Genomic DNA, 17,066 nt, shown 5'->3' with positions numbered 1-17,066 from the left:
TTTTTGCTCTACTTTCTGGCAGATTTATTAAACTTTATTTTTTATTTCTTTATGGATGCAATATCTTCCCATCACCTTGAACTTATGAGAAGTAGTTTTCTGAACCTTCCTCCTGAATAGTCTGTATTTTTTCCATGTTCTGTATTTTTCTGTTTGTTCTGGTCTCTTTTATGTTAGAGGCTTTCCTCAGATGTTTGTTACTTCTTGGATATCTGTTTGTGAGTTAGAATATGAAACTAAAAAGCTGATTGGAAGTTCTGAGAATGTAGATGAGACTCGTTAACTCTGAGTTCCATAGGGTGTTTCTTTTTGATGAACCCTAATGTCAGTATACTCAGATTTTTTCTTGGGGTTATTCACAATTCTTGGAAAAGGATCTTCGAGTCTTCTGCTGGGAGGACAGAAGTCTGGCCACTATATTCTGGGAACTGAGTGGGTAGGGAGCTAGGAGTGCCTCAGCATTTGGTTACTTACTCCCCTCTCTTCTGGCGTGGTATTCACACTTTTCAGCTTTCCTGAAGTCCCCCCCAGATTTCTTCTGGTGTGAGGGAGGGACAGTTGCCTAAGCTCTTAGAGTCAGGGAGAGGAATCTCTGGATCTAACTTCTCTCCAAAGCTTTTACCCATTCCTCCTTATTTTTTAGCCTTTTTGCCACTTCCCCCTCCAGTGTTTCTCTCCCAGTACCAGAGATACCAGGCACTGACCGATCTTGAGCAATTGTAGGATTCTGCAGTTAAAATTGAATTGTTTCTTAGCTTTCTCTCATGGCTTATGGGTTTGCTTTGTTAGACTCTAAGTCCATTATTATTCTGTTCTTTAGCTTCCAAAAATTTTTTGCCTTTTCTCTTTTCCTTTCTTCACATATGTATGTTTATCTCTTTTAAAAAAATCTCCCTGCTGTAGTTTTCCTGGGATTTCTTGAGGGAGTAAAATTAGATGTATATGTTCAAGCTGCTGTCCAAACTCAGATGTTCCTCATGGTTCTGTGTCATTTATTACATGTTTAATTCTTATGTGAAAGGACTTATTCCTTAGTTATTCTATTTCATTTGAAATATCTCTTCATTTATCAGTACCACACTGTTTTATTTATTGTTTTTTGTTTGTTTATTTCTTTATAATATGCTTATTCCTTGTCATTGTAATTTCACGTTTAACTCTTTGTAAATATGTTAGTTTTATAATGCTTGAACTATATAGGTACATTGGGAAGCTTAACCTCAGGAAATGCTGAGATGATTTCTGTTAATGTTGGATTTATTTCACAGACTTGGTTTTCTTACTCATGACTTTATTAATAAGAATTAGAGTTTACATCCAAATGTTGGAACCGTATTTCCTCACAGTGAAGACATTTTGTTCTCTTTTTAAATGAAGACTGAAGTTGCTGAAGACCCTCAACAGGTTTCAACCGTTCATCTGCAACTAGGATTACCACTGGTTTTTATTGTTAGTCAGCAAGCAACACATGAAGCTGACAGAAGAACTGCAGAATGGGTTGCTTGGCGTCTTCTGGGGAAAGCGGGAGTTCTACTCTTGTTAAGGTATCTTAAACATTGTATAGTCACTGTATTTAGCAAAACACTGTTTTTCTGTTTTTTAAATATGGCAGTATATTCACTTGTCAATAAACTCAAATCTCTAGTAAATTGTCATATAGTTAGAGCCAGTCGCTGAGCTAAATTCTGTGCATTAATTAGTAGCTTGATTAAAATTTAGACCTTTAAACTTTGCTAATATGAAGTTCTAGATCAAGATGGAGACTAGCAAATCTGGTCTGTCTTTATGTCTGCACTTTCTGAGAGTCACTAAATTGTAATCTTTTTTCATAAATTGTGTTCAGTATAAGAACATATAGTTCTCTTTCATATTGACATCCTGATGACTGTGATTCTTCAGATTAGCAATGTAAAACATTTATTTCCATTTTGAAAAAGGGACTCTTTGGAAGTGGACATTCCTCAACATGCTAATGTGGTCTTCAGAAGAGCAGAAGAGGTTAGTCATTTTATATATTGGTCTACAATGTTTATTAAAAGAAAGTTAATGCATGTGGTCAGAAGTATATGCTTATTATAGAAGAAATTCTGTAAATTGCCACTATTCAAAGATTATTGCTGTTAACGTTTTGGTGTTATTTATTTTCCCTCATTTGTTAGTCTATTTCCATATCTATATATCCTAGGTATATATACTAGGTATATATATATATATATATATATATATATATATATATATATCATCATTTTCTTTTTTTTTTTTTTTTTTTTTTTTTAAATTTTTTTTTTTTTTCCAACGTTTTTTATTTTATTTTTGGGACAGAGAGAGACAGAGCATGAACGGGGGAGGGGCAGAGAGAGAGAGGGAGACACAGAATCAGAAACAGGCTCCAGGCTCCGAGCCATCAGCCCAGAGCCTGACGCGGGGCTCAAACTCACGGACCGCGAGATCGTGACCTGGCTGAAGTCGGACGCTTAACCGACTGCGCCACCCAGGCGCCCCCTATATCATCATTTTCTTAAAAAAATATATATATATTTTTAAGAAAATTAGGGTCATGCTCTATAACCTACTTTTCACATAAAATCATATTTAATTACTTGCTATTGTGCTATGATGCCTGCCTTTTTACATTGTCTTGAACATCACTGATTGTTTCCTTTGGCTAAATTGTTGGAGGTGAAATTTGGCAAAGGAAGTGGGAATTTTTAAGGATGTTTATAGAATACATTGTCAAATTGCCCTCCAGAAACCAGCAGGGTTTAGAATTTCTTGTTCCTCATAAATCTTTGCCCCTACTGAGCATTACCATCTTTAAAAAAAATCTTCTCTATAGACAAAGCTCTTGTTTTAATTTGCATGCCTTTGATTACTAGTGAGTTTGAACATTTTTAAAGGCTTATTTCCCATTTGTATTTCCTTTGTAAATTTCTGCTATTGTCCCTTTTTTCTTACATTTTTCTTAAATTTTTCTTAAGAACTCTTTAATTCTGAACATTTCAAAATATCATATAAATATGCTAAAGATTGATTGATACGTTTATGAACTGCCAGACAGATTAAACGTAAATTCTCTTGCCTAAGTCTATGACATGAATACTAGGTTGAGTCAGAAGACTTGAGTTGTGTTCCTTCTCGTTCTGAGACCAGAAAAATGAATTAACTTCTCCAAGCTCAATTTTCTCATTTGTGAAATATTCATAAAACCTTCCCATCTAACTTATTAGGAATTTATAAGACAAAATATGAAAATATTTTAAAAACTGTAGTATTGTTCAAATGTGTGTAGTATGTAGCTAGTATGCTCTGCTTTTTAGCCAGGTCGTGGAAAGAATACTTTCTGAAGCTATTTTTTTCCTAGTCGATCAAGATCCTTAAATGAGAAATTGTAATATTTATTATTTGGAGGTAGGTTTTATGGAAAAGTTAAAGCTCCTGCTCGTTTCCCAGTTTTGATTTCTTAAATTGTCAAAATAAAAAATTTTGTATAGTATGAGGTAAGATAGGTTATAAGATAGCTATCTCTGCAAAGATGTTTTCTGTAAAGGATAGAATAGTCTTTTCTATGAGTCTCTTTATTGAGTTCAGTGCAATTTTTTTTTTTTTTAACCTTCTCCTCAGGGCAGTAATATTCATCCTGGGATTGTATAATCATTCTTTCTTTCTCTCTTTCCAGGTAAAGGTTTTGAGGGTCCTTAAAGTATAGAAGTGGTTGCAGAGATAGTATTGTATATTCATATTACTACACTACAAGCCTTGTAATATATAGTAAGGTATAAAACATATCTGTTAGTATTGCATTAGTTCTTCCAATTTTTTTTTCCCTATGGCAGTGATTAGCAATATAGTATTAAGAGTTTATGCTCTAGAATCTTACTGCCTAGTTCAAATCCTGCTTTGTAACTCTGGGCAAATTACTTGATTTCTATGTGTGTGTCTCTCTTTTTTTTTTTTTTTTTTTTTTCATTGTAAAGTAAGGTTCATAACAATATCTATTTAAAGAGTAGTTGGGTCAGTATATTAAAAAATATATATAAAGTGCTAAATTGGCACAGGGCCAATACATTCGTAAGTGCTCAATAAACACTATTCATCCATTCAATCATTCCATAAGTATTTTTTGTATACCTGCTTTGTTTCATGCACGGTCCTAGGCTCTGAGGATATAACAGTGAACAAAAGCAAATTTTTGCCCTCATGGAGCTAATATACTAGTGGCAGGAGGCAAATACAAAACCAGTATAGGTAGAATGTCAGATGGTGTTAAGGACAATGGAAAAAAAAGTCAAGGTAAGGTGAGAGAGTAGACTTGGAAGACCTCACTGATTAGTAACCATAAAGCAAAGGAATATGCCTGTGGATATATGGGGAGAGAATGTTCTAGGCTGAGAGGACACATGTTCAGAAGCTTTGAGAAGAGTTCTTTGTGTATTAGCATAGTTTTATGAGGATAGTATTAATGCCTAGAATCTTTCTTAGTATCTAAATTTTTAAAATTTAAAATCTTAAAATCTAAGTTTTTTCATTCCTTTCTTTGGCATTTTTTATAAAATCAAACCAAGAGGTAGGACAATAGAGTGAACAATCAAATACCTACTACCTAGATTCAACAACTAACATTTTAGATTAATGGGGCCAGTTTTTCCTCATTCTGGATTTGTCCGTTTCCTTTTGCTGTTATCTACCTTGTTCCTCTGTTCCCTTATGTTGTCTAAAAACAGGAAGTTAGATTGCCTAGCTTCATTAAGCATTTTGGACAAGATGTTGGTTTATTTGTATTTTATCTTATCTTAAAGTGGATGAGGTCTGGTTTTCTCACTTAATGATACCACATTTGAATACTGAATTAAGGTGGAGACGATTCATTCTCTCCATCCTAAGATGCATTTCCCCTATCCAATTAGCAAATAAACTGTAGGTAGAAATGCAAATAAAACAACAAGAGATACCAATACTCACCCACCAGAATGGGCTAAACATTTTAAAAGTAACAATACCAAGTGATTCTTAGGAAGGTAGAGTTACAAGAACTTTTGTATACTACTGGTAGGAGTGAAAATTGGTACAACGAAAATTGGAAAAGTATCTGGCAGTGCTTCCTAGAGCTGCAGCTACATATAGCATGTGAACCAGCAATTCCATTCCTAAGTACAAATGCGTATACATGTGCACCAAAAGACAGCTACAGTAATGTTCATAGCAGTTAGTATTTATAATAGTCCCAAGCTGTAAATAACACAAGTCCATGAGCAATATAATGGATAAACGCATGCATTAGATACATACATACATACATATATACTATTATATTCATGTAATGATTACATCATTGAAAAACAATAAACTGCTTTTATTTTTTTTATTTTTTTTTAATCTTTTTTTTAACGTTTATTTATTTTTGAGACAGAGAGAGACAGAGCATGAATGGGGGAGGGTCAGAGAGAGAGGGAGACACAGAATCAGAAACAGGCTCCAGGCTCTGAGCAGTCAGCACAGAGCCTGACGCAGGGCTTGAACTCACGGACTGCGAGATCATGACCTGAGCCGAAGTCGGACGCTTAACCGACTGAGCCACCCAGGCGCCCCACAATAAACTGCTTTTAAATGTACACCTCACAAATAGTGTTGAGCAAAACAAGTGGTCACAAAAAAGTACAAACTGTATATAGTTCCACTAAACAAATTGAAAAACTGGCAAAATTGTACATGGTGATGAAAGACTAGTGATTACCTTTGGGGGAGGGTAATGACAGGGAGAGGCAAGAGGGTGGCCTCTGTGCTGGTAATAATGTTCTATATCTTCAATTGCATGGAGATTATAGAAGTGTATCAACTTCGTAAAAATTGGTCAAACTATATACTTAAAGTTTGTGTTCTTTCCTGTGTGAATGTTGCATTTGATAAGAACAGATACTACACTTGATCTTAGCCAAAAGGCCGAGAAGCGATGTGAATGTTGCATTTGAATACAAAAATATCCTACAACAATATCTATGTGTATTTCAAACAAATTTAGTTTGACTTTTGTTGCTTAAACTTTTAACTCCGTTATATTTCTGTAGAAGTGAAAAATTGCTTGCTTTGAATGTAATATTAAGAAGATGAAGATATGTGCTATCAAAGAACACATACACGTAGAGTTATTTTATAGCTTTATTCAAATGTATGGTTATAATCAGGGATTATTTACTGAAGTAATCTAGTGGCCTAAAATTTCATGGTTTTAAAATGTGATCATTGGGTATTAGTGAAAGAAATTGTAATGGACTAATCTCAATGGACTAGATAGTCTAGTCTTAAAATATTCTTAAAGTATCTGGGGGCAGATATTAGTTTTACATTTTTAGCTAAACAGGCAATTGAATATTTTACTGGAATTGTTTTAGGATGAGATATTATTTTGAATATTTCTGTGGAGTATCAGAATAATTTTGATTGGTCCTGTTTGCAATAAAATTGCACATATCCCTTTTATATTGAGGTGGGACATACCATTATGTGTGAAATGTTTCAGACTTCAGTTGAATAATGTAGTTGTGACAAGAAGCAAATGAGGCTTTCATTTCTGTTTTCCCATTTTTTTTTTCAGTAGTGCACACTATCTTTATATAAAGTATGCTTTGGATACTTTCTATAGGGATTGTGGAATTTCCTTTTTTGTTGTATTTAATATTATTTAAAATTTTTTTTTTAATATTTATTCATTTTGGGGCGCCTGGGTGGCGCAGTCGGTTAAGCGTCCGACTTCAGCCAGGTCACGATCTCGCGGTCCGTGAGTTCGAGCCCCGCATCAGGCTCTGGGCTGATGGCTCAGAGCCTGGAGCCTGCTTCCGATTCTGTGTCTCCCTCTCTCTGCCCCTCCCCAGTTCATGCTCTGTCTCTCTCTGTCCCAAAAATAAAATTAAAAAAAAAAAAAAAAACGTTGAAAAAAAAAAATATTTATTCATTTTTGAGAGACAGAGTGTGAGTGGGGGAGGGGCAGAGAGAGAGGGAGACACAGAATCCAAAGCAGGCTCCAGGATCTGAGCTGTCAGCACAGAGCCCGACACGAAGCTCAAACTCACGGACCGCATGATCATGACCTGAGCTGAAGTCGGATGCTTAACTGACTGAGCCACCCAGGTGCCCCTTATATTTAATTTTAAAACTGAAGTTCAAAGATTTAGTTTCATTTTAATATCAAACAAGTAAAACATTTTTTTTTAAATGCTTTCTTATATTTTAGTCATGTTTTTAAAAATTCATGTATTTCTAGGGAGCGCCAGTGGAATTTTTGGTGTTACATGATACTGAATTAATAATATCCCGTGTGGAAGGTAATACACACATTGAAGAAATGCAAGAAGATGAAGATGAGGATGTGCAAAGTCCAGATATGGGTAATATGTTTTGTGATGCTCCTTCCCCCACTTCCCCTCATTCCTGCTCAGTACCCATAAGGTCAGTGACATTTCAATGAATTAACTTTCTCCTAGAATATTTTGACATTCAAGCCTATGAAAAAAACCTAATGAAATCCATTTCACATTACATTTTGTCAAGTTTATTTGGTGGAAAACGTAGGGATGCTGTATTTTGTTTAGTGTGATACCTTTCATTATTGCATGCCAGGCTTCTAGCTTTTCACATCTGTGCCTTTATCTTCAAAATCAGTTCTTCCCGCTCTGCTGGTCTACTTCATGCTTAAAAATTACCCAGGAGCCACAAAATTGTATTTTATTTTTATTTTTTCTATTAGAAAATAAAATCTGAATAAATATTGTTGTACTTGTAAATAAATCTGATTGTTGACAATTTGGAAGTAAATTTCAATAACATTTTAAAATTTCTTTTGACATGTTATATTTCTTTTTATTCTTATTGCTTATATTTTTGAAGTATTTTGTAGTTTCAGGGTTATTCCCCTAAACATTATTTGCTTCGACTGTCATTCATTCAGCTGATGTCTCCTTCATTTTGTAGTGGAATCGGTGTTTTAGCAGAGTTAAGCGATCTACTCTAGAGTATCTACTCTACTTTAGCAGAGTTAAGGTCTCACAAATGGCACGTGATGGAGCCTGGTCTAGAACTTAAGCATTCTGGCTTGAAATTATTTATGATCGTTATTATTACTGATACTTCTTTCATAAGATTAATGCTATTCTGTAATTGCTCACTTACATTTCTCTCTTATCCACTCGTCTATAATATCTCTAAAGTAGGGATTATGTCTTTTTCGTTTTTGTATTCATTTAGTATATACTTGAATGTTTTACATAATACGAGTATGAGCTCTAAGAAGGGAGCAATTTACATATTCTTTTCATGAAGTCCATTCATTATTTTGATCAAAATCTATATTATAAATTTAATAAGGGCTCTGAGCCTTAACAGTTACCAGTGACCAGTTTCTTGGATTGAGCTATGTTCTAGTTTTTTTCTAATATGCAGAGGTTGGAACTGCTTGTGGTTTAAGCCAGAGTTCTCCATAGCATTGTCATTACACGGAACCTGTGTTCTGGTCTCTTGCTCCCAGCTTTATTCCTATCATGGTTCATATAGTCCACCCTCCAGTCAAGGGAATCGCCCCTGTGTCAGCTTAATGAGATTCCTGTCCTCAGTGGGAGTTGCTTGTTTCAAGCTTTCCTTATTGCTTCCCCTATATTGCTTCCTGACTGTCTGGCCTTAGTTTGCCCTGTGGTGTGGCCTTCTCTTTGTTTTGACTCTCTGCCTGCTTTCTCTCCTCAGCCTAGTTCCTTTGACACCTTTGCTGTTTGAGTCTTGTTTTGTTGTAGGGTTTTTTGTGCGTGTATGTGTGTCTTAACTTTCTACATCTATAATCCATATTGGCCCGTAATAGTGTACATAGTCATGTCCATCTACATAGTCCCCCCAACCTTGTTTTATTCCCATTTGTATATGAGGATTAGGAAAGGGTTTGTTGCCACATAAGTACACAACACAAAGAAAAATGGCCTTCAAAGGAAATGGGCACAGAATGAATCAGAATGAAATGGACTGAATTCTGTAAAAGGATGATATGGAAAAAGGATTAAACACGTATGGCTTAAAAGAAAGTGTGTATATATTGATGAATTGGTGAAAGGTAGAGCCAAACAATGGGTCAATTTACAAGTGAGGGTAGCTTATTGAGAGAATAGGAAAGAGGAAAAGAAAGTGTTGGAAGAAGAGAAGAACAAGAGTAGATTGGGAAATAAGAAAGGACTGGAAGGAAAATGAAAGTATGTGAATAAGAAGGAAAAAATACAGTAAAAAAGAAAATAGGCCTTTATTAATTTTAGTATTAGAGTCATAACTTGTTAGTGTCATGAAATGTGGTATTTTAAAATTCCTTTAAGTTAGTATAGTACAGCTATTATATTTGAACATATAACTATTATATTTAAGTTAGTGTAGTACAGCTATTATATTTGAACACTGAGGCCCAGAGAGTAACGTGACTGATTAGTCACACAGCTGAAACTTGCTGAGATGTACTATCGTCCAGATCTAGTATTTTATTTTATAGCATTTGAAATCATATGAAAATAATACTTCCAATTTTTATTATATTATCCCCCTCCCTTCCTGTCTTTGTAATGTGTTATTATAGAGAATTATGAACTTACCGTAAAGTAGACAGGAGAATAGAACAAATCTCCTGATATCCATTACCTGGCTCCACCCAACTACCATCAACTCATGGCTATCCTGTTCCAGTCACTCTTGGCCCACCCCTTATTATTTTGTTGCAAATCCCAAATATATAGTTTCGCTCCAAAATATTTCCCTGTGTATTTCAGAAATACAAAGATTCTCCTTTTAAAATGAGCATGATTAATGCTATTATTACATCTAAAAAATTAACAGTAATCTTTAATATCATCAGGTAGCCAGTCAGGGTTTGCATTTCTAGTTGTTGCATGCCATTTCATGCCACTGTGCCTTTGCACATGCTGTTCTCTTTCCTCTGTATGCCTCCTCTGCCTTCCTTCACTGCCTACCTAAGTTTCATTTTCTTTTAATATTCAGCTAGTGTCAACGCTTCTAGGAAACTTTGTTTCTCTCATCAATTTAGGTGTCCCTTCAGTGTTACTATATAATCTATACAAACCTCCAACAGAATATTTACAAATTCAAAGAGTGTGTGTGTGTGTGTGTGTGTGTGTGTGTGTGTGTGTGTGTGTGTGTGTTTACCCCATACACAGATGGTGGATGGATGGATAAATGAATGAGTCCACTGGTTGGTTGGTTGGTTGGTTGGTTGGTTGGTCTAAGTTAATGAAAGGTTTTTACATATTCAAAATCCACATAACTTGATGCACTTAGAATAAAATCTAAAATTCTTGGCTCGTATGGCTTCTTATGATGTAGCTACTGCCTACCCTAGAGTTTTCTCATACCATTTATTCTTTCATCCCATCTTGTTTTGGTCAAATTTGCCTTCCTTCAATACCTAGTATATGCTAAGTTCTTTTATGTCGTAGAGGCTTTGAAAATATTCTTTATGCCTAAGACATTTTTTTAAATTCTCTAGCTGGAAGGCTTTGGATCTCCAAATCTAAATCTCCCTATTACAATCTCTCATTGTACTATTTTCCTTCCTTAAACTGACACAATTTATAACTATATGTTTAGTCAGTGATCAGTTTATTGTCTGACTTTTCGGTAAATGGAAACTCCATGTGGTCAGGGACTATATCTGTTTTGTTTACTATTTTCCCCTAGTGTCCATCACAGTGCTTGTCCTATAGTGGAATTTATGTAATTTATGCATTTATATATACATTAATTTCTTTTTGAACATTTTAGATATTCAAGATGATGAAGTGGCAGAAACTGTTTACAGACATAGGAAGACACAGTTACCTTTGGAACTCACAGTGGAACTAACAGAAGAGACATTTAATGCGACAGTAGTGGCTTCTGATAGCATAGTGCTTTTCTACGCTGGTTGTGAGTATGAACCTTTAGAGGGGACGATATTACATATTAGAACATTTAAAGTTGGCGGATCTTATTTTTGCGTTCTATATATTGCCTGTTGTAACAGCTATGTAATAGCTTTCATAGTTCCCAGGTAGACTGCACATATTGAACAATTTACTAACTTAGATAAATTATTGTGATTCCAGCTAATGATTTTAATATTTTAACAGTTCTTATGGATCTAAAGGAAACATATTGCTTTTATCTTCAAATAATAGCCCTTCAACTATATTCCTTGCAGTATGAGTGCAGAAAATTAGTTGCATTTGGAATCTTCTTGAATGTTTGCATAATACTGAGGACTATATATTAGAATTTCTTATTAAGAAATAACAATTTGGGGAAACCCCATCAATCTATATGTTTGTTAATATATAGATATGGATGGAGATATGCATGTTGCAATATCTGTTGAATTTTTTGTTTCAATGTAGGGCAGGCAGTATCCATGGCATTTCTGCAATCCTATATCGATTTGGCAATTAAATTGAAAGGTACTGTAATGTGGTATGCATGCTTATTTGATTCTGAGCTGTAGCTATTTGTAAAACCGTATCATGCTAAAGATGAATAAAACCACATAAGATTTCAAGTAATTATATTTGCGTCTTTAACATTACATTAATGAACCATGAGTTTCAAAAAATGCTCAGAAGCATTCGTCTTGGCTCTCTTCATAGAACTGTCTTCAGTAGAAAGTAGAGAGCCTATGTATTAAGTACTGGAGGTCACACAGTCAATCCAGTAATCTTTTTGGCTGAATTGATTCATGTATTGAGTGCCTACTCTGAATCAGTTACTCTTAAATATTATTAAATAAATACTGAATACACTTAAAAATTTGACACATAAGACTCAGTCACAGTCTAATCAGCGATCCAAGATCTCAGTATTCTTAAAGCTATACAGTTAGCTCCTCATGAACTAGGATATTTTTTTATTTCAAATTTTTATTTAAATTCTAGTTAGTTAACATATATAGCAAAATTGGTTTCAGATGTAGAATTTAGTGACCCATCACCCACATACAACACTTAGTGCTCACCACAAGTGCCCTCCTAAATACCCACCATCCATCCAGTCCACCTCCCTTCATCAACCCCAGTTGCTCTCATAGTCAAGAGTCTTGCATGGTTTGCTTCCCTCTCTCTCCTTTTCTTTTCCTTTCCTTCCCCTGTGTTTATCTGTTTTCTTCCTTAAACTCCACAGATGAGTGAAATCAGATGGTAGTTTTCTTTCCACGGACTGACTTATCTGATTTAGCATTATACAATCTAGCTCTATATGGTATTTCTTTTCTTTTTTTCTTTTTTGTTTATTCATTTATTTTGAGAGAGAGAGAGTGTGTGTGTGTGTGAACAGGGGAATGGCAAAGAGAGAGGGAAAGAGAGAATCCCAAGCAGGCTCCACTCTGTTAATGCCGTGCCCAAAGCAGGGCTCGATCTCACAAATCGTGAGATTGTGACCTGAGCCAAAATCAAGAGTCAGATGCTTAATCGAGCCACCCAGGTGCCCCACAGGACCTTTCTTAATAGCCACAATCATTTAACTGTTCTATGAAACCTGATCCAGTGGTAGGCAAATAAGAATCCAAGGAATGGACTTGAACTCAATATATTTATACCATCATCCCAGCAAAGACATAAGGAATATTGTTAGTAAGAAAGAGATAATGATGGAATCCAAGGAATGGACTTGAACTCAAAATATTTATGCCGTCATCCTAGCAAACATATAAGGAGTATTGTTAGTAAGAAAGAGATAATGATGGAGGGCGCCTGGGTGGCTCAGTCGGTTGAGCGTCCGGCTTCAGCTCAGGTAATGATCTCACGGTTTGTAAGTTCGAGCCCCGCATCAGGCTCTGTGCTGACAGCTCAGAGCCTGGAGCCTGTTTCAGATTCTGTGTCTCCCTCTCTCTCTGCTCCTCCCCTGCTCGTGCTCTGTCTCTGTCTCTCTCAAAAATAAATAAACATTAAAAAATAAAAAAAAAAAGAGATGATGGATTAGGATAGTGTTTTGTAATCATTGAATGTATCATGCTTCGTATCTGTAATATGATTTCTTCCTACTGTTTTTCTTGTAAATAAATAGAAGTTGTTCTAGTTAAACAGGCTTATTCTCATAGCTGTTATATGAATGTATCTAACATTTAGTTTTTTTGGCCACTAACCTACAGGCTCTTTCATTATTTAGTAAGTTCTTTATGGATAGGTAGCATGCCTTATACTTAGCTCACTGGACTTGACATATTGCCTCACACTGTAGAATATTTGGTTTTTAATAATTGTTGAATAAATGTATAAACTAATATAGTAGAGTTTAGTGGAAAATATATACTAGTGTACAACTTATTTATATATTGGGGACTTTTGTAAACTCAAGAAATTGCTTCCAGAAAGTCAGTCCTAAATATAACATGTTCTATATTAATAAAAACATCAGAGATTTATTTATTTTTTTTTTTTTTAAATTTTTTTTTTCAACGTTTTTTATTTATTTTTGGGACAGAGAGAGAGACAGAGCATGAACGGGGAGGGGCAGAGAGAGAGGGAGACACAGAATCGGAAACAGGCTCCAGGCTCCGAGCCATCAGCCCAGAGCCTGACGCGGGGCTCGAACTCACGGACCGCGAGATCGTGACCTGGCTGAAGTCGGACGCTTAACCGACTGCGCCACCCAGGCGCCCCTAAAAACATCAGAGATTTAAAAAATCACTTTTGAACAATTTCTCCTCAGTTCATTTGTTAACCACATTTGATCCAACTTTTGATTATTTGAAGTAAAGATATTATTAAGTCTGTAGATATTGTGATTCCTAATCTTTTTTTAAAAAAAGCAAATCCTGTTACTCTCTTTCAGATTCTTCTTTATGGTTACAATCTATGGAAAGATTCAAGTTTCTTCTTTTAGGTTCTCCAGGCTCATTGGCAAAATATTAGAAGAGAGAAAATAAAAGGGGGGAAATATAAACCATATTGAAGTAATAATTAGAGAATGTCCCTGAATAATAGAATTATCCCTCCATCCAGCCCATTTGTCAGATACTAAATGAAAATGGAAAAAGATTCCTTTACTTTCTTCTCTATTAATGATCAAATAAAGAGCCTACCTGATCTCTCAGTCCCAGGACTCTGAGTTGTATGTGTTTGTAGAATAAAAAGTGGATAACCAACCCAAGACGTGATTTCCTTTTTCATTTAGTACGTTCTTTGTAACAGTCCTTTTAGTAATTAGATATTGGATAAATGGAGTGTTTTAGAAGTTCAGGGGGCTTAATGTAGAGACATGTATAGGTAACTATAGTGTTTTATGTCTGCATTGAAGGCCATACTATAACTTTGTAAATTAGGAGAATATTTTAATACTTTGGGCATTTAGTCCTATAACCTTTCACATTGACTTTGTGGGGAAAAGCCACTTTTCATCTTAGTCAAAGATGATGAAGGATATTTTATCCTCAGTCACAAGGTGGCAGCAAATATCAAGTATTTATACTTACCTAGCCTCTAGCTTAGAGAACCTGTTTTTTTTTTTTTGTTTTTTGTTTTTTCATTTAAATTAGGAACACTGAAATTCCTGCATTGATAAAGTATGGAGGATGTAATACTGCAGGCATCTTAGAATATTAGACTGTTCTAGTTGAAACATGATTAAATATTGAAACCATTTTACTTAATTTTTAAAGTTTATTTATTTTGAGAGAGAGTGAGACTGTGCCAGTGTGGGAGGGGCAGAGAGAGAAGGAGAGAGAGAGAATCACAAGCAGGCTCTGCATTGACAGCGTTAAGTCCAACCCGGAGCTTGTACTCATGAACCACCTGGGCCGAAACCAAGACTCAGATGCTTAACCAGCTGAGCCACCCAGGTGCCCCTAAATATTAAAACCATTTTATAGGGAAAAAAATTAAAATTTTAAATGGATAACTTTAATATAAGTTAGCCTTATCCCTTTTTTTCCCCGTTTTATTCATTTTTCAGTTTTGAAGATAACATCAAATTTTTCAACTAGGGCTGCAGGGACAAAGGAATAATAACTTTTTTAGCAGTGATAGACCTGTTGAGAATGCCTATTGAAGGGAAAAAACTGCATTTGTAATAGTTCTATATTTCATACTTGGGTGGCATTATATAATACAGTACTCTGTATGAATAAGTATCACTAGATATTTGTTGACGAAATGATTAAAATAACAGATAAAAGAACTTTGTAGAGAAGCCATTTAGCAGATGTAATTTCAGAAGGAATAAGGATTTATTTTTGTTTATATGTTCATACAATATTCAGGTTTAATATACTTTAGTGTTAAAAATGAAATTTTGTTCACGAAGAAATGTCAGGGTACATTCCACAAATTTTCACTGGGTACGTACTAAGTAGCACACATTGTGCTGTGCAGCAGGAATATAGTGGTGAATAAGACAGACTGCACCCTGTATGAGTTATCAAGCAGATAGCTAACAGGAAATCTGAAGTGATAAGTTATTGCATCTGAGTGGTATAATCTAGAATTATTTAAGATAGAAATTTTTAATATTTAAAATTTTTTGGTGACAAAATATTAAAATATTTCAGTTTACAACTTTAATTATATGATGAGGTTATACCCTACATTAGGAAATATCCCAAATTGATACAGTTTCCTTCTTTGATACAATATTAAGGTTTCCTTTTGTTAGAATGTATTTTTTACTCTCGGTAGTTGAGTTGTGTGGTTCTTGTTTTATTTGGGTTTTGATCTCATTCTGCCTAACAATTTACATATTTTGGAGAACTTTACATATATTATTTACAGAACAAGTAAGAATCTGTATTTGTGATTCTACTATATGTTTTTTAGGCAGAAAATAAAGTATTTAGATAGGATGGGGTACCTGAAGCCTTATATGAGTCTCCTGTATGTCATTTATTCACACACTGTTTAGGTGTTTCATGTAGAAGGACTCCTCTAGATGTGAAAATCAGTGTTGAGTAAAACAACACTGTCCCTACTCTCAAGGAGCTCTCTTCATAGAGACAGACATTAGTCATATAACAACACAAATGAGTATGTAATTAACTAATGAGACAAGGACAGGAGATGGTTCATAAGAGCATAGGAAACTGATGTAGATTAGCGTGTCTGAGAAGGCTTTCTTGTAGTGATCATACATGCAGAGATCTGAAGGGATGAGAGAGACCTAATGGCAAAGGTTGGTAGGAGTTGGCTGATCCCAAAACAGATTCGAGTTTTGAAAAGATATCTATCTCTAGGTTCAGGGTAGAGACATAATCAGGTTCAGGGAGACAAAGTAAGAGCCTATTGTATTATGTAGGAGAAATGACAGCTGGAGTACAGTCAGTAATGAAAAATGGACAGATGTGAGAGGCAGTTGACCCTTGAATAAGGTGGGGATTAGGGGGATACCAACTCCCCCGCATTGTCAAAAATCCTTATGTAACTTTTGACTTCCCCCACACTTTACTAATAGCCTGCTGTTGGCTGGAAGCCTTGCTGATAACATAAAGAGTCAATTAGCATATATTTTATGTATTATGTGTATTATATACTGTATTCTTTCAAAAAGTAAGCTAGAGAAAAAAATGTTAAATCGTAAGAGAAAATACATTTATAGTACTGTACTGTATCAGAAAAAATCCATGTGTAAGTGAACCTGTGCATTCCAAACCCATGTTCAAAGGTCAAATTGTATTTAATTTTTTTTTTTTTTACATTTATTTATTTTTGAGAGACAGAGCACAAGCAGGGGAGGGGCAGAGAGAGAAGGAAACACAGAATCCGAAGCAGGCTCCAGGCTCCGAGCTGACAGCACAGAGCCTGATGCAGGGCTCAAACTCACAAACCATGAGATCATGACCTCAGCTGAAGTCGGATGCTCAACCGACTGAGCCACCCAGGCGCCCCAAGGTCAAATTGTATTTAAAGTTTAGGTGGTCTGTTTTCTTCTTAAATTCCATATGAGTGATATCATATGTTATTTGTTTTTCTCTGACTGACTTATTTCGCTCAGCATAATACTCCAGCTCCATCCACATCATTGCAAATGGCAAGATTTCATTCTTTTTAATGGCTGAGTAATATTCCACTGTGTGTGTGTGT

The 17,066-nt window shown here is 35.2% G+C and overlaps 1 protein-coding gene and 1 pseudogene across 3 annotated transcripts in view; one reads left to right on the top strand and one right to left on the bottom strand.

The window, feature by feature from the left end:
* The window catches only part of TXNDC16 (thioredoxin domain containing 16), a 136,381-nt gene that overhangs the window by 70,870 nt on the left and 48,445 nt on the right, over window positions 1–17,066 (top strand). For 2 of the 3 annotated variants that reach the window (XM_060619850.3, XM_060619849.3), the window contains exons 10-14: window positions 1,378–1,544; window positions 1,938–1,998; window positions 7,256–7,379; window positions 10,792–10,935; window positions 11,403–11,462. In XM_060619850.3, the coding sequence (XP_060475833.3) occupies window positions 1,378–1,544; window positions 1,938–1,998; window positions 7,256–7,379; window positions 10,792–10,935; window positions 11,403–11,462 (556 nt within the window). The remainder of the gene's footprint in view (window positions 1–1,377; window positions 1,545–1,937; window positions 1,999–7,255; window positions 7,380–10,791; window positions 10,936–11,402; window positions 11,463–17,066) is intronic. The other variant, XM_060619852.3, reaches the window with a different exon arrangement.
* On the bottom strand, window positions 5,785–5,949 carry LOC132670636 (U2 spliceosomal RNA; annotated as a pseudogene).

Source organism: Panthera onca, chromosome B3 (assembly GCF_046562875.1).
Source record: "Panthera onca isolate mPanOnc1 chromosome B3, mPanOnc1 haplotype 2, whole genome shotgun sequence".
NCBI lineage: Eukaryota > Metazoa > Chordata > Mammalia > Carnivora > Felidae > Panthera > Panthera onca.
This window is presented reverse-complemented; position numbering and strand designations above follow the sequence as displayed.